This window comes from Hibiscus syriacus, unplaced genomic scaffold (genome assembly GCF_006381635.1).
Source record: "Hibiscus syriacus cultivar Baekdansim isolate YM2019G1 unplaced genomic scaffold, ASM638163v2 tig00002237_pilon, whole genome shotgun sequence".
NCBI classification, from domain to species: Eukaryota; Viridiplantae; Streptophyta; class Magnoliopsida; order Malvales; family Malvaceae; genus Hibiscus; species Hibiscus syriacus.
In genome coordinates this window covers 3,223,098-3,244,612 of record NW_024061918.1, presented here as the reverse complement: position 1 = coordinate 3,244,612, position 21,515 = coordinate 3,223,098, and the positions used below count along the sequence as shown (strand labels likewise).

The 21,515-nt window shown below is 32.8% G+C and overlaps 1 protein-coding gene across 1 annotated transcript; it reads right to left on the bottom strand.

Moving 5' to 3' along the window:
- Positions 1-10,823: 10,823 nt before the first annotated feature.
- LOC120142159 (membrane-associated 30 kDa protein, chloroplastic-like) lies at positions 10,824-21,056 on the bottom strand. The gene is made up of 11 exons (XM_039156892.1): positions 20,845-21,056; positions 19,792-19,913; positions 19,587-19,697; positions 19,249-19,313; positions 19,087-19,168; positions 17,940-18,014; positions 13,050-13,120; positions 12,874-12,956; positions 12,237-12,301; positions 11,583-11,657; positions 10,824-11,023 (listed from the first exon to the last, which is right to left on the bottom strand). The coding sequence occupies exons 1-11, from the start codon at positions 20,981-20,983 to the stop codon at positions 10,904-10,906; spliced, it is 1,008 nt and encodes a 335-aa protein (XP_039012823.1). The 5' UTR covers positions 20,984-21,056; the 3' UTR covers positions 10,824-10,903.
- Positions 21,057-21,515: the final 459 nt, after the last annotated feature.

Here is a 21,515-nt window from a genome sequence, read left to right as displayed (position 1 = left end):
ATAAAGGAAAAATGTAGTTGAAAAAAAAATAAATGAAGGAAATGCTAAGTAAAGGAGGCAACATGAGAATATTAGAAGATATGTTCTTATTGATATGTTCAGTGAAAATTCGAGGACGAATTTTCTTTAAAGAAGGGGAGATTTGTAACATCCTGAAATTCGGGTCAGTGACTAAAATGAGAATTTTTAAAATTTGGTGATAAAAGTATAATAGTTAAATAGTTTAATGACTTATTGGAAATATAGTTGAAGATTGTTTAGTAATTATTGAATGAATTAAAGGGTAAAATGGTCAATTGATAAGTAAAATTTTTATTTTCCTTTATAAGATAAGGGAACCACGTGGAAAGTGATAGATTTCCCCAGAGTTATCTTCTTCTCTTTTTTTTCTTCTTCATGTGGAAGCCTAGAGCAAAGGTGAGTTTCTGGTTAATTGATTTCTTGTTGAATTTTAAGTTTGGTTTTGATTATCAAGTGACTCTTAAGCTTAAGGGAAGCTTAAATTGTCATAAAACAATAAGAAGAAAGGTATAGAAAGGATTAAAGAAAGGAAGTGAATAAATGAAATCTTGGTAGAAAGGCATTTATGGGATTTCCAGACCAAATTTGACTTGTCAAGGGTCTAATTAAGAAGTTAGAAACAATAGAATTAAATTTGGAACATGTTGAAAATTTAGTGTAATTCTTGAATTACATATGGAGAATAGGATTTTGATGTTAAAGATATGATGAATGAATCGAAATGAATATGAGTTAAGAATATAAAAGGGGATGAAATATGAAGAGTTGAGCCAAAAAGAAAGTGAATTTCGTGTTATAACTGGAATTTCTGGGTTGTGTTCATTGATGCATATTCATTGTGTATCGATGCACTCTCAAATAAATGAACATCGAATGCAGTGAGTGCATAGATGCATAGGGAGTGCATCGATACACCCCTTAAAATGGAAACATCGAATGTAAATTGTGTATCGATGCATGGGGTAGTGCATCGATGCACATATTAAGGGATGCATCAATACACTGTAGAATGTACCGATGCACTTCAATGGGAAATAGAATAAATCTTTCTTTCATTCTAAGAAATGATAGATTAAAGTATATCAATTGGATACTGATAAGTATCATTACATGATTATGTAGATATCGAGCACGAACAAGTTCCAGGACGACTATCAAGTTAAGATTCGATCAAAAGAAAGGAAATCATAAAAGGGGATTGGAACTTAGTGAGGCCAAGGTGAGTGCATCTTATTGCATAGGATTATATGGAAATTGATTTGCGATAAGTCTATTCCAATAGTATAGTACATGAAGTATGTAATTAATATGAAATGTATGTATGCATGATTGTATGAATGTATATGTCCTATGTGATCTATGTGAATATATGGTTATGGAATAAAGTATGTAATAATGCAATGTTATTTGAGTTACTTAACAATAAGTTATAAGATTACAGACATATGTAATATAAGTTATAAGATAAGAAAATATGTGCTTACATGTATTTGTGGATATATATATATATGAATAAGATATAATATATGTTTATGGAAAACCATGCAAAGTGATATGAGAAGTGAACTACATGATTATGTGATCATATGAGAATGAGATAAAGAGCCATGTCGTATATAACATGAGATATATGAAAGAGAAAGTATATTCGATAAGTGAAAGTGAATTATATGATTATATGAAGATGGGAAACGATATGATAAAAGCTATGAGTGTATGAGATATGACTATGTGAAACGATATAAAGATAATGCTCATGTTATGTGTTATGAGATCTAGAGATATAGTTGGCATGCCAAGAGTCGAGGGTCTACGCGGTCCTTCGGGACAAATTTCATAGCCCCTAGTAGGACGCCATATGAGCTGTGGTGACAGTATAGTGCACAACCTCAATAGACTCACATAACTATAGTTCTCAAAAGTGTACATAGGCTAAACAAAGAGATAACAATGAAGATAGTACTTGTGGAGTATATGCTTTTGTGATATGAACTGTATTATATGATTGATATGATGATGTATGTATGGTTTGAATGAGTCATATGTTGATAAAAATGTATGATTAAAGGATATAAATGATAATAATATGGATAATATAATAAGATTAATGAGGGAAATAATGTGTGATGTGTATATGTGCACATTATATTATATATAAGGATTGTGTGACATCATGAAGTGATATGTTCATACATGTTTAAGCATTTAGAGTTTCCTTTATAAGTTTAATGCTTCACTAAGTCATAGACTTAGCGTGTGATTGTTTCACACGTAGGTTACAGATGCGAGAAGAGAAGCGAAGAAGAGCAAGACAGATCAGCATCTCCCTTACAAAAATTTCAGATCAGAAAATAGATGATTTAAATGTGTTTGGTTATTTTGAATATAGTTGGCATGTACTAGTTGATTGAGTTGAATATGCTCTGATCGATTTTGGTTATGTTGGTCAATTTATGTAAATAAACCGCTTTTATTTTAATGAAAGTTTTAAATTTTCTTCGAATTTTGTCAAGTGTCAAAGTTTGAAAAGTCAATGTGACACCTCTGACTCGTATTCGGGTCAGGTATGGGTTGGGGGTGTTACAAATCTCTAGTTGACTTACAATAATAACTCAACCTTGAATTCTTTATCCCTCTAAGTAGAATGCTTGTTCTTGATAACTTGATCAAAATAGTATATAACAATTCTATTGCATTTTGAACTTCCTTAATGCCTATAAATCATTTCTTATTCCTCTTTCTATATTTACTTGACCAAGAAACACAACCTTAAACCTTCAGCATATATGATTAAAACATACACTTTACCAACATCAATAATCTCTTTATACAATCTTACATACTTTTCTTTTTTCTGTATCAAACTTATAATCTATTCCTCCATATAATTCTTGTCACCCTTGATCCTTTAAACTCCATCTTTGCATTTTCCTTATCCATTTATCCTTTCATAAACAAAATCTCCTTATGACATAACTAAACCATATCTTTTGTCCAAACTCTCATTCATATACAGTAATATTCCATTGTCTCCTTTACTACTTTACATTTCCATAATTGAAATACATAATCATATCTCTGTTAGCTTACCCTGACATCATCTTCTATTCCTTTAATCTTAATACACTTACTATCATATAACTCTGTTAGTCAGCACCAATTCTTCCCATTTAAAGCATAAATCTTCATGGAACCATTCATATGCATTCTTTCCAGTCGAAATTAACCTATCCATAATTTACTTAACTTATATAATCCACATCCTTCTTCATATAATATGTAATTTCCTTTACTCAAATCAACATTCCAAGTTCCTTTGTCTTATAAACAAATCACTGATATACCCATTCTTAAACTCTTCTGAACCATATCTACCTCATTTTCCTTCGAATTAACTGACTAATATTCAATCAACTTATCAAACTGCACTCTTATCCATACACATTACGATTCTCCTATTTCAAATTCATAAACTATGTCTTCATATTTCTCATGAACTTATCACCAAGATACTTATTATAGAACTTTTTCCAAACTAATAACCACATCACTGAATCTTCTATAATTCTCATGATAACATCTGTTCACTATACTTCACTCATGCATATAGTAGCTAAAATACTTCATCTAACTTGTCCACTTCAGAACAGTGGAGACCTTCTATTACTATTCGAATATGATTTCAACTTTCTGAAATCAACTTTTGATCTTACGAGGCACCTCCTGAGGTGTCGGCTCTTCATCCTGCCTGGCCAGGGCAGGTGAATTACTATCACCATCAGGTCTATCACCTCTCACTTGTTTCAAAACTCTCATTATTATACTTCTATTATAACGTATAAATCTAATTCTATTAGCAAGACAATACACTCCTTAACTATCAAATTAGAAATTTTTCTTTATGTTGGTATGTACACATTTTAAAAGCTCTTTTACCTTCGGTTTAAGCCTAGAATCGGCTAAACCTTAGCTCTGACACCATTAAATGTAACACCCCAACTCGTATATGACCCGTATATGAGTTCGAGGTGTCACATTGACTTTTCAAACTATTTCTTTTCACAAAACAATTAAAAGATTTCAATTTCTCATCTAAATAAAACTGATTAACTTGCATTAATTAAAAACATTTGGATTTACAAAGCCTTTCAAACCATATTCAATACAAATCACTTAGTACATGCCAACTACGTTTAATATATCAAATACGTAATCATATCCATTTCTCTTCTGATCTTATCTTTAGCAAGGAGAAACTAACCTTTCTTGCTCCCCATCACGCTATAATCTCCTCGAACCTACGTGTGAAACAATCACATGCTAAGTCGTTGACTTAGTGAGGCATACAACATATAATAGAACTCTAACTCGTAATCATGCATGAACCATTTCTACTAACATATTATATACAAGAATAACATATATATATATATATATATATATATATATATATATATATATAATTTATATATAATGTTTCATATATTCATTCTAAATTATCTAACACATTATTCATCAAATCATAAATACATACATATCCATTCCATACCAACTCATATATTCTTTTATGAAATAATTACTCATATGCACTCATATTATCAATTACGTTCATAACTTTATCATCTTATTATCATATTTTCACATACGTACATATCATATTACCAAACAAACATATAACATCACTCAACATTTTTCTCATATTATATCTTTTTATTGGCCCAAGTACACATGTGAGAACTATAGATATGTGATTCTATTGAGGTTGTGCACTATACTATCACCACAGCTCGTATGGTGTCCCACTAGGGGCATATGAATTTGTCCCGAAGGACCACTATAAAATGTCTCGAAGGACCACGTAGAACCCTCAACTCTTGGCATGCCAACTATACCTCTAGCCCTAATGACATATAACATGGGCATTATTGTTTATCATTTCACATATTCACATGTACATATCAATGTTCATAAGATTTCATATCCATATGTCACTTATCTTATAACACTTCCCATGTGTTCATATAACACGTATATAACTTCCACCTCTTGTTCACATATGTTTCTCCTATATCATATATATATCACATATACACATAGATCATTTTCATATTCACATATCACATGACTTATTTCTTATTCTCATATTTTCTCATATACATATCAACATATATTTTCTCATCTTATAACTTATATTACATATGCATGTAATTTCATGACTTATTATCAAGTAGATCGGGTAACATTCTTGTAATGTTTCCTAGATCATTATCATATACTACATATCATATAAATGCATATCGCATAACATGTAATACAAGCAAGGCATATTCATATATTACACAATCCTACTCATGCTTTGAATCATACTATCATATATTCAAAACATTGAAACAAACTTATCACAAGTCTAGTTTCCATGTAAAAATACATATTTTCTAAGAGTATGCACTCACATGGCCTCACTAGTCAATACCAATTCATTATCTTTTCCTCGATGACTATTACTTGACACCTTTTCCGGACATTGCTCTTGATTGACATCTACACAATCATACGTATAATATACATGTCAGCATTCCACTTGGCATACTATAATTTTCATTTCTTAAACTAAAAGAAAGATTATTTCCATTTCCTTTATAAGTGTATCGATGCACACTATAATGTATCGGTACATTCCTTAATATGTGTATCGATACACATATTACATTCAAAAGTTTTTCCTGTTCAAGGGGGTATCGATCACTCCTGAATGTATTGGTACACTTTGAACATCTTCCCAGATTTAACTCTTGATGTATCGGTACCTATTGAATGTGTACCGATACACACCAGTCCATAAAATCAGTTTTAAGCACGAAATTTCATTTTTTTCAACTTTAACACTTCATATTCCATCCCCTTTTATATACTAAACTCAAACACGCATACTTAAGCCCATTTGTACTCATTTATCCCATCTTAAATCTCAAAATCCTATTCTCTACATGGACTTCAAGAATCATACCAATTTTTCCACTTGTTCTAAATCCAATTCTATCACTTCATATCTCTTAATTAGACTGATGACAAGTCAAATTTAAATTTCAATTCTAATTATGAACTCTCTTCCAAGTTTTCATTCAAAAGCTCATAATCCTTAATCTCTCCTAACTCCACCATCCTTTGTTTTTAAGGTAATTTAAGATTTCCTTAAGCTTAATTATCATCTAATAATAATAAACCAATTTTAATTTCAACAAATAATCAACAACCAAGAACTCACCTTTGGGAAATGGAGCAAACGGAAGAAGAAGAAGAAAACAAGAAAAAGAAAGCTTCCAGATAGCTCTCTTCCACGTGCTATCTCCTTAAATAAGGGGATAAAATATATGTTAAGCTCAAATTATTATAATACCCTTTTAATCCATCCCTAATTAACATTTTATCTAATACCAAAATATTTCACTTAGTCCCTGAACTTTTAACTTATTCAAATTTGAGCACAAAGTTTCCAAAATTTGTACTTTAGTCACTAAACTTGAATTTATTTTTTTAGGTTTCTTTGTTTACTTCTTTTATCCTTTTGTAAAAGAGGTTTGGTTCTATCTTAGCCAAGTAAAAAGATTGGTAGTTGTAAAGGTTACTCTTGATCCTTGAAAATGAAAAAACAAATTAGTGAATTTGTTAGAAAATCTTAAGTGAGGAACTTAGGTACTGGATGTAAACTTGGTTGATAAGTCAAACCACTATAAATCCTTGTGCAAATTTTCTCTATATTTTACTCTCCTTACTCCGTAAATTTTTTTTATCAATTTACCCCCTTTTAACTCTTTCAGTTATCATTTAGAGCTTCCGCAAATCCTAACAACATGGAAGACTCCCAACCGATCAACAAGCCCCCATAATTCAATGGATTCAACCACCGCATTGGAAGAAATTAATGAAGCTATTAATCCAATCCAATGATCGTGATACATGAGAGATGATCGAGAACGGTTACTCTTCTCCAAAGAAGAAGAATAAGGAATGGAGTGCCCAAGAATGAAAGAAACCTCAACAAAATGCTAAGGCCATGCACATGTTGTTTTATTCATTTGGTCCTAATGTCTATGAAGGAGGTTCTTATTGTTCAAATGTCAAGGAGATTTGGAATAAGCTAGAAGAGATCCATGGAAACAAGAAAGAAGAACCAACAAAGGTGGTGTGCTTAATGGATCTTGAAGAGCCCAATGTTGCTTCTAACTCTAATTAATTCAATTCATATTCTTTTGATGAGTTACAAGATGCATACGATGAATTATGTTTGGAGTTTGAGACCATAAACTCTAAATACAAGAAAATGATTTCAAAATTTAAAGTTGAAAACGATTTTCTTTTGAAAGCAAAAATGGACTTTGAAAATCAAAATGAAATTTTGAAAAAGGATTTAGAGCTTTCAAAAATGAAAATTTGAAAAAGAAAGTTTTGATTTAAAAGTTAAGCTTGAATGCTTAACAAAAAAAATAAATTATTTTAAATAATTCATCTAGTTTCATAATGGCAAAAGGCTCACATTGCCATTATCATGGTCATTTGGAACATGATTGTCCTTTAAAAAAGGAAAACATTTTAAAATTAGACAAGTATGGGTTCCAAAGGGAACAAAGGGCATTAAAACTGACGTCCAATGATCCAAAGTAATTTGGATACCAAAATCCAATCGAATGTCTCTTGTAGGTGTATGGGAGCAATGGTGATGAAAGTGAAGATATTCAAATGCTCTATCCACACTTGATATGGAATGGGTAACATCTAAGCTTATTTTGATTATCTTGCATAATTGGTTGCTTATTTTGTTTAAGCATGCATGAGTTTTGATTTTAAATGATTTTATGTTTTCTATCTTATGTATGATTAAAAAAAGTGTTGTGATGAAAATTTTCTAAAGTTTTAATGATTTTTCATAAATGTTTGTTCGTCATAATGAATTTTGGTCAAAATTGGTTCTAATGCTTTGTTTTTACAATTTTAATTGTTGACCTTAATTTAAATGTTTATGCATGTGATTATTGCAAATGATATCTCTAACAATTGATATCAAATTTTCAAATACATAACATTTTTGGATAACTTTATGCACATGCACTTAAATACAACAATTGGTATTGCATAAAGTATATTAGACTTGGATATATTGAATTTCATGTGCTTCTAATATGTTTGTTCATCTTTGTTGAAATTCAATGTCTTTTAAGTGTCAAGCTTTTAAAGTCAGATTTTTGTTTAGAATACATTTGTTGAGGGGGGCTTTTGATTTTTCAAATGATTTTAATGCTAAGATTCTCTACTTAATCTTCATTGTTGTTTTTGAACCTAAAGTTTGAATTATTTTTGATCTAACAAAATTGGGGAGAAATATAGGTTTGAAAATTTCAATTTCAATAATGAAAAAGGGGAAGCTTTAATATTTTCTAATAATTCTCTTTTTCGTTAAATGTTTTAATAAATGGGAGATTTTTGTCAAAAACTGTTTTTCAAAGGTTTTACTATATCAAAAAGAGGGAGATTGTAGAACTTATATCTTGATATAACAAATAAGCGCAAAATGTTTGTTAAACTAAATTGAATTTATTCAAAGTCCTCAAAAATAATTCGAAGTCCAAATAAAAGCTAAAAATATGTTTTTTAATGCTTTTCAAACTTAGATGAACCTTTTCAAAACATATTTGATCCTTTCCGCGCTTTAAAGTCATGTTTCCAGGCTTCTCTGGCTTAAAGGATCGATCCCTTAGAAAAAGGATCGATCCCCTTGATAAAGGATCGATGTCTTGGACAACAGTGAGTTTGGGATCGATCCCTTAACAAAAGGATCGATCCCTCGAGGAAAAGGATCGATCATTTCCCAAAAAGAATCGATCCCTTTGGTATAACTGTCGAAATATTTGAAAAAGAATTGATCCCTTTGGTAAAAGGATCGATCCCTTGTTCCTTAAAAGTTGCAGGTAACGGCTATTTTGATTCCCAGCGGCTCCGAAACATCCCCAACTGCTAGAAACGACTAGTAACTCATTCCAACTTATAAAAACAACCTAAGGACACTTGAAGAAGGTGACCAACACCTACCAAGCAATCAAACACAAGAGAAAATCTTTTCATTCTTTATTTTCTTTCTCTTGTAAATATTTGTGTTTTAGTGAGCTTTAATTTATAAACACCTTCCTTTTTAGAGGTTTTCTTGTTTACAATTCTTTTCCTTTGTAAAGGGGTTTTGGTTCTAGCTAAGCTTTTGAAAAGTTATGGAGTTTGTAAAGGTTATCTCTTTATCATTGAAAAAGAAAAAAAAACAAATTAGTGGATTTGTTGGAAAATCATAAGTGAGGAACTTAAGTAGTGGAAGTAGACTTGGTTGATAAGTCGAACCACTATAAATCATTGTGTAAATTTCCCTATCTTTATACTCCTTACTTCATAAACTTCAAAAAAGCCAATTCACTCTCTCTTGGAACATTTTCGGTTGATCAATCGAGCTTCATCGAACCCAACAAGTTTCTCATTGGCTTATTTGACAGCTAATATCCAACCAGGTAGTAAGGCAAAAAGAGCATTATTATATAGCGTTAGAAATTTAAGATTCACTTACACAAGGTAAAACATTTTTAAGTTTTACATCTTTTTAGGATTGAAGAAAATCAAAAGCTGAGATTAACTATTTTTTAGTGAATATTTTCTCATTTCTATTATTAATCTTAGCCTTTATTGTCTCTCATCCTAGAGTCCTAAAAACCATTAAAACTAAAAAAGTTTTATACAATGTAATTAGATCCTACCACTATTATATATATGTGTGTATGTGTGTGTGCGTACGCACGCACTCGTATATGTGCGCGTGCACGTGTGCGTGTGCGAGTAAATTTGTCCACATGTTATGGTGTATATTGAAAGCTGTCTGATTTGACTTCTTGAGAAAGATGTTCAACCACATGATGTCTTTTTCCTAATTGGATCCTACCCCTATTATATATATATATATATGAGTAAATTTGATATATATATATATGAGTAAATTTGTCCACATGTTATAGTGCATATTGAAAGTCGTCCAGATGATTCGGGGTCTTGAGAAAGAGTTCAAAATACAGGATATATTTTCTCCAATTGTTAAATATCCGAAATTTTATAACACTAACCCTATTGAAGACGCCCTACCATCCGAGTGTCTTCCTAGATACGTGTATATATAGATGATAGGTGTCTCTCTCACTATATATATATATATATATATATACAACCAGGTAATGAACTAATGATATTTTTTTATTTTTTGGTGTAAAGTTTTATATTTATTATCTATATTAAGGCTAATTTTGAAAAGATATGATTAAGTTTAAAGATTATAGTTAAATGATTTTATTAAAAGATAGAATATATGCAACTGTTCCATCAACTATATTACTCCTGTGTTTGTAATTGGGCGGGAATCGTTGTCAGTCAGGGCAGTTTCCGAATTCAGGCGGGCGGTTTCTAAGAGTGGGTCCCACCCCCTTTGTTTGCAAACGCAAAACACCACCGCTGCGCTGGCTCTGCTCTAAAAGATAAATTGCATTTCTCCCATCCCAAACCACGAGCACCTTGCGAAACTGCGGGAGGAAAAACTTTCAAAGGGGATTGTTGTTGTATGCCCCTACGAAAGCAGGCAACAAGTCAACCGAGAGATTTCGGTAATAAATTAAGCGACGATGCGTTAGACCCATACGCTTTTTTTCCATCTCTGAACAAGAGAATGATCATTTCATGCAATACACAAGTATGTACATAACCATCCAATCCAAAATTTGTTATCGCTGATATGGTTTTGAATGCTGTAAACTGTTCTTGAAATACAAGTTCTGAGTTTTGGGTGCGTACATTAGATTAGAAACCCTTACAAATCCTTTGCCCTTTGCCTCAATTCATTAAGCTCCAACTCAATCTGTGTGTCCCGATATGGAAAAGCCTTGTTACTGGAGGCGGAAACACTTCTTCCCGGTGGAAGCTCCCCTTTCTGTTTGTCGAAACATCGGGAGCAAAAAAATTAAAACCCCTTTCAAATGGTTCAAATTCAAGATTAGTTTATGGTTTTGCCAAATCAGACCAGTCAAAGTACTAGACGGATTAGTGTTTGATATTGTTGCAAACAAGTAAAAATTAATATAAAATAACAGTGTCGGTGGAAAACAGTCAAAATGCCAAGATGAACTGAAATTTGACAACACAAGCTAGTGATGGATCTCAAGTAGCAAAAGAATTTATATGAACTTTTGACTATACTACAAGTGCCTAGAGTAAATATATATAGGACTAGGATTCAATTACATAATGTAAAACTAAAAAATCTTACACATTTTTAGAATCGTTGGATGACGAGAAATCAAAAGTTAAGATTAACAGTAGAAAATGAAAAGATATTCACTGGAAAACAAAAACGAGTTAATCTCAGCCTTTGATTTCTTTTCATCCAATGATCCTAAAAGAATATAAAACTAAAAGTTATATATATATATATATATACATATACATATATATATATATATATATATATATTAAACAAGAATGACACGTACCTGTGAGCTACCAGACAGTTCATTTTTCAAGTTTGCAAGATCGTCATCAACCGAAGTGCTCTCAAGTAATGCAAACTGCATATTTAAGTAACGGGTTTCATTATGAACTGAAAGGAGAAAATGTTGTAAAAAGGAACTTGCAAGTATATAAGCAAATATATATATTATCACAGCAAAAAGGTCCTACATACATGAACTGCATTATAATGTAATCTTATATTCTTATTATGAAAATTTTCAGATGCTACAACAATCCAGAATATGAAAAAAAAAAACTACTTTTCCGGTAAACTAATTGTGTTTCTGATTATCTTTTGAGCTCAAGATAAGTGTGCTCATCCCATACTAACATGATCTGCTTTACTTACAGGAAAACCTTTTCCATATTTCATATCCTTGGATAAACGTACACAAAATATTTCAGAAAGTCGGCTTTGATTTCAAATTGATTTGAGTTAGCATAACCCGGCCAAAAGCTAAGTTGGCATTTCCTAGTTACGCCAACAAAAACCCATTAACACTGTCAAAACCAGACCTATGATGGTCACTACCAACAAATGATACAAATTATCAGATATCAACGATGAAAATACGGCCATTGAAAGTTTAAATTGGATTAAAGATTGCAAAAAATAAGAACTGGGTAGTCAATACCTTCCCGTCAAGATCATCGGTGGTTAACTGCCCCAGAGCTTCAGCTTCAGACTCCATTGCCAAAACTGTCCGTGAAAAAAAGTCGATAATAGACTACCAACCACAAGAAATGCAAGATACTATCAATCTTGACTAATTGGAAACTACATTTAGCAAGGGGAGATCAACACTCATCAGGTGCATGACAAGGATGATAATAGATATATTAAGATACTGAGTAATGACATTTTTAATGAAATATTTGGTTCAGAAAATGATAGTTCATCAAACAGCAGCATTTTCTAGGAATGGGTGGGCAAAAACAGACACACATATCCTCACATCCCTCAACAACATAGACGTTTTAACTCAGGAAGCTTCTTCACATTGCAACATCCTCAGCTTGAACTGGAGAAATTGTGTCAGTGTAGTAGAAGAAATCACCTGATAAATTTACTGGATGATATTTTTATATTTAAGATAAGTTCCATCAGAAACATATAGCACAAATTAGACGTAGATGCTTATCAAAGGGCTGAAAAAGCTTTAATAGGCGCACTTTCACTTGTATCAAAAATCATAATCTTGCTAACCCCGAAGCATGAATTAACGGGATGCTTACTTACAACAAACAAGTTCCAACCTAATATTAACTCACCTTTCTCTTCCATCTTCTCAAAAGCTGCTAAAGCACTACTAGTGTTGACATTTCCCACCATCTCATTTACTTTTGTAGCAGTTCTGAAGCAATGTCAAAGTCATCATGACCAGGAAGTCCAGTATGATAAACCACAGAAAAAGGAGGGTACCAATTGGAATAATAATGGAAACTACCTTGCAGACTGAGCCCGGGCTTTTAAAGTGTCTTTCTTTGACTTCGCCTCTTGTATCTTGCTTTCCAAAAGCTACACAAAGTGGAATTCAGTGAATGCAACCTCAAAAATCCATCAATGTGCACATATTAACAAGATCAAAATATGATGCAAATAATATTCTTATTACATATATTATTTTCTTGTTTGTTAAGCATTTAATCAGTTATTTTTTCTCTACATCAAAACCATCTGTCACAGAATGTCATTACCGAACAATTATTTATTTCAGTCATAATTCTAAGGCTAAAACTTTACGTCTCAGTCTAAGCATTTATATGCTAGGCTTCCTGTTTCATTTATTTCCATGTTGTAGGAATTATAGAGATATGATTTGTTATGATTTGATATCATTCCTTTAATTAAGGGATTTTGTACATATATTTATACAATCCTTTATTTTAAGGGATCACATCCTAGGATTAGTATTTTTCCTTTCTTAAGTGTTTCCTACTTTAGAGAGATAATTTGTATATAAATATGTAATCTGTCCTATGTATCTTATGTAATTCTGGTCTATTAATAAATTGAGGTACTCTTTTCCTCCCTCAATTAGTTGCCACTTTTCAAGAGTCAACTATGAGGGAGGTTTTTAATGAGACCTCCTATTCCTATAAAAAAAAATGTAATCTGTCCTATTGAAAATAATATGAAAATACAGAGAATTACTCAGATTTCTACATGGTATCAGATTAGGTTACGGTTTCTTTCCAATCTAGACGATGTCCACAACTTCTTCTCCTACTCCGAAGATCACTTCGAATCCAAAAAAATTTTCTGGTTCTGATGCTCAATTAGAAGGTAATCTGGTCATGAAAGAACCAGAAGGTAAACCTCATGCTACGGTTTTTTTCTCCTCCCAGTCGACCCCTAATTGGATCCTCGATTCTGGTGCTACGGATCATATGACTGGTAATAAGGATTTGTTTTGCAATTTTTTTCCAAATTTTGGTAAAGCTGTCAAAATGGCTGATGGTTCCTTGTGCAAAATAGGACATGGCACTGTTATTCTCAATGACCAGATTGTACTTAAAAATGTCCTCTTCGTACCAAATCTGGCTTGCAATCTCGTTTCTGTTAGTAAACTTTCCACCGACTTGCACTGCTCTGCAATTTTTAATGATATTGATTGTACTTTGCAGGCACTGAACTCGAAGATGATTGGTAAGGCCAACTTGCAGTATAGTCTCTATATTCTTCCTGCCTCTACTAAAACCGAAATCTCGAAATCTTTCACCGCTTTAGAAAAAGTTGATAATGTTATGTTATGACATTATTGTTTAGTTTATCCTAGTTTCCACTATCTTGCAAAAGTTTTTCCTGCTCTATTCATTCATAAAAGGCCAAATTTTTTTTCTTGCAAAGTTTGCTCTCTTGCCAAACATACTAAATCAACTTATTCTCATTCTACATATAAGCCTTCTCACCCTTTTGCTTTGATCCACAGTGATATTTGGGGCCCTTCTCGGGTGAAGAATGCTGATAATTGTAAGTGGTTTATCACTTTCATTGATGATCACAGTAGGATAACTTGGACTTATTTGCTAAAAGATAAATCTGAAACTGCTGGAGTTTTTACCCAATTTTATAACATAGTTCTCACTTAATTTGGGTCTAGAATTCAGCTCTTTAAATCTAATAATGGCAGTGAATTTTTTGTTAAGTCTTTGGGTGCGTTTTCAGGGAAAATGGCATAGTTCAGATTAGTTCTTGTGTTGACACCCCACAACAAAACGGCATTGCCGAAAGAAAAAATAGACACCTCCTTGAAGTTACCCGTTCTCTTCTATTTACCACTAATGTTCCAAAATATTTGTGGGGGAAGCCTTATTAACTGCCACATATTTAATCAATCGAATGCCTAGTAAGGTTTTACAATTTCAAACACCTCAATCTATATTTTTGCAATACTTTCCCCATTTTAAACCTATCTCCATTCTTCCACTTAAAATATTTGGTTGTACTGTTTTCATCCAAAACATTGTTCCTAATAAGTCCAAGTTAGATCCTAAATCATTGAAGTGTGTACTGGTTGGGTATTCTTCACTTAAGAAGGGTTATAAATGCTATCATCCTCCTTCTAAACGATTTTTTACCACTATGGATATAACATTTTATGAGCAGGATCCCTATTTCACTCAGGCTGAAATTCAGGGGGAGACATGGAAGGATTTTCAGTCACATCAATTATCTCCTCCTACTCTTCATTCTCAACCTTCAGCATTGCCACCGATTTTGTCTTTACCTACAGATTTGTCACCTGTAACTACTCCTATTGATTCATCTGTAGTACCTATCACTACTTCACCTACACCTACTTTAAACACCTTCCTGAAAACACACCTACTCCCATTCAAAATCTTCCACAAACATCACCAATCAAACAACTTCGTGTCTATACAAGGAAAAGCAAACATATTCCTGAGGCTGTTTTGCAATCTGATGCTTGCCGAGAATTGGATTTGGGTCCAGCAGTCGAAATAGAAGAAGAAATCAGTAAGTCCACTTCCCCTACTCTAGATGACTTCCCTATTGCTATTAGAAAAGAGGTTAGACAGTGCACCAAACATCCTATTGAAAAATTTGTTGGTTATAATTCATTGATGTCGTCTTTTCATACATTTACAGCAAACTAAGATAAAGAACAGGTTCCCATAAACATAGCTGAAGCTCTAAAGGATTCAAAATGGAAAAGGGCTGTTGAAGAGGAAATTTGTGCACTAGAGAAAAATGCTACTTGGACCATTACGGACCTTCCTCAAGGAAAAAAAGTTGTTGGTTGTAAATGGATCTTTGCTGTAAAGTATAACTCCAATGGTAGTATTCAACGATACAAAGCTAGACTAGTGGCCAGAGGTTTTACGCAAACATATGGGATAGATTTCATAGAAACTTTTGCACCTGTGGCGAAGCTGAATACTGTTCGACTACTCCTTAGTTTGGCTGTAAATTGCGATTGGAAATTACACCAACTTGATGTAAAAAAACGCTTTTCTTAATGGCAAGCTAGAAGAAGAAGTCTATATGAAGTTGTCACCTGGCTTAAAGTTTGTTGAAGGAAGTAACAAGGTGTGCAAGCTTAACAAGTCTCTATACGGATTAAAACAATCACCCAGAGCTTGGTTCGAGAGGTTCACTAAAGTCATTATGAAAAACGGCTACAAGCAGTCCCTCGCCGATCATACTCTTTTCATCAAGGTAAATTCTACAAATAAGAAAGCTATCCTTATTGTGTACGTGGACGACATAATTCTTACCGGAGATGATGAAGAAGAGATTTGCAATTTGAAGAACTTGTTAAATGAGGAATTCGAAATCAATGACTTGGGAAAGCTAAGGTATTTCCTAGGAATGAAGGTGGCAAGGTCAAAAAAAGGACTTGTAATCAACCAAAGAAAATATGTACTTGATTTACTCAAAGAAACTGGTTTTCTTGGTTGTAAGCCGACTGATAAACCAATGGAGGCAAGCTTGAAATTTAACAAAGAAGATGGGTCCTTAGTAGACAAAGAGAAATTTCAAAGATTAGTTATGAAACTAATTTATTTATCCTTGACAAGGCCAGATATAGCCTTTCCCGTAAATGTGATAAGTCAACACATGACTAATCCTACTGAAGAGCATATGGCAGCAGCAAATAGAATTCTCAAGTACTTGAAGCAAACTCCAAGACACGGCTTAATGTTTAAGAAGACACAAGACAGAACTATTAAAATTTTTACAGACTCTAGTTGGGCCGGAGACCTTACTGAAAGGAGATCCACCAGTGGCTACTGCACATTTGTTTGGGATAACCTTTCAACTTGGAGAAGTAAGAAACAATTTGTCGTTTCAAGAAGTAGTGTTGAAGCTGAATTCAGAGCACTAGCATTGGGAATATACGAAGGAATTTGGCTACTTAAAACTACTGAAAGAACTTGGCACTAATCAAGAGGATCACTTTGAAGTCTTGTGTGATAATCAATCTGCTATTCAAATTGCCAAGAACCCAGTTCAACATGATCGGACAAAACATGTTGAGATTGCCAAAGCCTGTTTTCAATAAATTCCTATTCAAGCTGGGATTATACAATGTATATTCTCCAGCTTGAGGGGGAGTGTAGGAATTATAGAGATATGATTTGATATCATTCCTTTAATTAAGGGATTTTGTACATATATTTATACAATCCCTTATTTTAAGGGATCACATCCTAGGATTAGTATTTTTCCTTTCTTAAGTATTTCCTACTTTAGAGAGATAATTTGTATATAAATATGTAATTTGTCCTATTGAAAATAATATGAAAATACAGAGAATTACTCTGATTTCTACACATGTTTTACCTAATATTCACCCAATATTTCTCTAAGCTGTTGTGAGCAGGCACTAAATTCAAAGCAAAATGTTGACATGTGAATTTTGAAAGAATAACATTATCAAAAGAATTACTCTTAAAATTGGGGACCTAGTAAAAAAACTAATCCTGTGAGAATGTTATTTTTTAAACACAAAGATTTCATTAGTAATACTTTTATCACTTGACACAAAGTACTAAGCCCCACATTGATAGAAGGTTACTTTCAGAAATAACATATTATCATTAATTCAGAAGTCTTTCGCCCTTATGTGCTTTAACAATCCATCTTGGTTTATCATTCTAAAGGCTATGTACATTTTCTTCTCCATCACTTTCAAATCACTCCTACTGTTCATCATAGAGTCATGCCATATACTTCATTACACACATTTAAACACACAGCATTCAGACCTAAGGCAATATATGGCATATTCCTAATAAAATCCCGACCAAATTATCTAAATGAACAATATTCCAATGATATTAATACTTGTAAAGATACATAAACATACCCGTGTATTAGAGACAAGATTATCAATTACACTTTTTTGTTGATCAAGTTGAGCTTTCAATGAATTAGCATTATCCTGCAACAAAAAGGGAAAAAAGAACACAGTTCACCAATTAGAAGAGAGTTATCCACTTTAAGAATTACAAATTGATGTTATAGATTCTACGGGGAAAAAACAGATTTTAACCCCCTAAAAGTTCTCTGGATTAGTTGCACATTAAGTCGTTCATTCAAATTATCATGCCACTGGTGTTCGCATAACTTTGCATTGAGTTGAGAGAAACAAAGGAAAAAATGAGCCATAGAACCAAAAACAATTCAAAAATCTCAAATAATAATATTTTCTGAAATAATATTTTTTTCCTAAAAATAATTAAGCTAACATAACATTAAAACTAATTGCCCAACCATAACATTAATGCAAAATACCAAACTTAACCTTATATATCCTACAACTTGAAATTAAAGTTACACCCAGAAAAATATGACAAAGCAATTGAAACTGTCAAAATGCCTTAATTCTTCAATTAACCTTTTTGTAGGACTCGTCTTCTCTTTTATCTATTCATATTCTTTCTCCATACAGTTCAGCATCCTTTTGCAACCCTCTACTTTTCTATTGAGCAAAGATACTAGAACCACAGCCCAACATTATAAATCTGATATTGTGTTCTTTGTTGCAAGCCATATCAAACCTTCTCCTGAAATAGGGAACTCTAAAAAGCCAATCACACTAACTGTTCAGATAAACTATGTTAAGTTTGTTATTCTAATTTGCCATTCTCAAATCCTTTAAGACACAAAAGAATTTAGGGCTATGTTACTCCAACTATTCATTTTTCTTGAAGCGTCCAAATTTAACACCCGTGTTGGACACATTATCCAAGATGGTATTTTGAAGTACCAAAAGCATATAACCAAAAGCACATGGAACGGCGCCCAAAGGGGCTTTTGGTAATGAGCTCCGCCTACCTCTCCAAAAGCGAATTCTTCCGCACCTAATTGTTCCCTGTGCCTGAAGCACGCCTTTTAAAACTAAGATAAAATCAAATACCTATGGATGTTTGTTTAAATATTTCAAGGAAGAAATTGAAGATCTAGGATGATTTTATAAAGAATGCTCAGAAGTCAATTTTCTAACATCTTACAGCTAAAGATTTACGCCTCTTGAGGGCTTCACGTGCAAGATCTTCTTCTCCTTTCTGAAGAGCCAACTGTGCTTTACGGTACCTATATGAAACCAACACTTAATGACATTTGAACACCAACATACTCTACAGACTAAAGAAACATACTACTTAATCCATTACCAATCTTCAGAAGCCTGTTGTGCAGCTTTGTACTTATTGTCCAACCGCTTTTGAGATGCTAATACCTTCAAATGAAAAAAGGATCATTTATGTATACTTAAAGTGGGAAGATAATTAAATTGAAAAGTAGAACAAAAATTCATGAGAGCATAAAATCTAAGATCATCTAGGTATCTACAGTTGAGTGCATAACTGCATATGCTATGTAATTATAAATAAAATAAACTAGGAATATCAAAAGCAACAAGGAAGGTGAGTTAAAGGTAATTAAAAGAACATTAAGAAAGGAGGCAAAAGAGAAATATGGGAGACTTGAGAAATAAAAAATTGAGGCTTACTTGTGCTGTGGCCTGTCTCATCTTTACCAAGTCATCATTCATTTCAAGAACAACTTGATCTAAGATTCTCTCAGGGTCTTCGAAGGAACTTAAGAGTGCATTTGCATATGACTGCCATTATCAGTGATACTAGTCAAGTTATTGAGATAACATGCCAAAAGTTGGAATCAGAAGCCAAGTGTATGAATGATTCCTTAAATCTGACCTTAACAACTCTAGCAAACCGATCAAAAAGGTTCATGCGTGTACCAAGAGCACCACCACCTTGTCTATAACAATGAGACCTTCCCGGAAGGGTCCTTATGCTTGAAGTTTTTAGGGAAGCCACTGTTTAGAAAGGAACAAGAAAAACCTACTTTAGGTTGTATTTAGATGCTTTAGATGATGTTAGACAGTCATTTGAATTTGGTATTGTCATGTGTTGGGCTGAGAAAATGTCCATCTTCCATGGGAGTCCACTCTTTCATATTACTCTAACATCTCCTCGAATGGAAACAGTCTAGTGCAATAACAGAAAAATGGGATGAAAATCAAACTACAGAATCAATAAAGTGGATTGAAATACAATGGTTCAAACGAAAAGCAATTCAAGCCACTAGAGTTCTAACAAATTAATGTCTTGAAGTGAATATTGTTTCGCCATTTAAAAAAGCTTTAGAGCTTTAACTGAACCATTAGTAAATGACCCAAATAAACCAAAAAAAAAAGAGAGAAAGAAAGAAGTCATCGCACACAGAACCAGCTAAGCTTCAAAAAGGTTTTAACTGAATGTTCCATTTTAGTTGAGTTAAGCAAACTTGTCAGTTTACTTGTGAGTTTACTTACCAAATGGCATTCCTTGGCAACACTCTTTCCTACTACTCAAGCTAAAAAAACCAAAGAAAAGTACATATGTATGTATGTGACATTATCCCATCACAGTACATAAAATTTAGTGCCAAATTTTCAACATCTTTCTAATGGTGTAACATGGATAATGGGAAACACGAAGAAGTCAAAAGCAACAGAGAACTCTTAATTCACTGAACTAATGAAAAGAAACAACAATTACCCATTAAATTGTACGGAAGAACGGGATAAAGGATGGATAAATGAATAGTTTCTAATCCCAATGCAACAATTATCCATTAAAATTAGAAGGAAAAACGCCAAAGGAAGGGTATATCTCCGCCATTAAAGAATGAAGTATTGAGCAGCTTCTCAGCTAAACGACAACTACCCAATAAAATTGAAATTAAAAAGGCCAAAGAAAGGGTACCTCCGCCATTAAAGAAAGAAGAAGTAAGTGGCTTCTTAACTAAACACAGGCTGCTACCAGTCCCGGAGCTTGAAGAAGCGGCAGCAGTGGGTTTCAAAGGGAGGGTCAATCTTGTAATTATGTGAGAGTTGACAGCCATTTTAGGATTACCGATATGAAGAATTTCTCTTATGCTTTGAGTCTGCGTACAAAGAAAGAGACGATTATATCCTCACTATGCTCTATGATTGACATTTCCTTTCCCTTTTCCTTTTCAAAATATATAAATGTTTACCCGCATTTGTGTTTCAGTTAAGGATAAACTACCAAAAAGACATTAAATTTTTAGATTTATATCAATTACACCACTAAACAAAAAGTCGATATTATTTCATCATTAAACTTTAAGTTGGACTTCAATCTAATAACTCACCAATAACCCCAAACAACAAGCTGACATAGACTTCAAAATTAAAACATCTTTTTACGTAATATTGATATTATATAAAAATAATGGGAAAAAATTAAAAAAAACGACATCCTACTGGATATACAACTTTTTATATCTCAACAAAATAATTAATGATGTTTATTAAAAGAATTGAAACCGTTGGAAAAATGTTTCAATCTCAAAACTCTTTGGGGGGGACTCATAATTTTTTTAATTTTTTTTTTTAAAAAAAGCCATGGCT

Excerpts from the sequence above, each read along its gene's own strand:
- LOC120142159 (XM_039156892.1), bottom strand. The coding sequence starts at position 20,983 with ATGGCTGTCAACTCTCACATAATTACAAGATTGACCCTCCCTTTGAAA. Across the intron at positions 19,314-19,586 it reads TGAGACAGGCCACAGCACAA|GTATTAGCATCTCAAAAGCG; the intron begins GTAAGCCTCAAT and ends TTTCATTTGAAG. Across the intron at positions 13,121-17,939 it reads ATCTTGTCTCTAATACACGG|CTTTTGGAAAGCAAGATACA; the intron begins GTATGTTTATGT and ends CACTTTGTGTAG.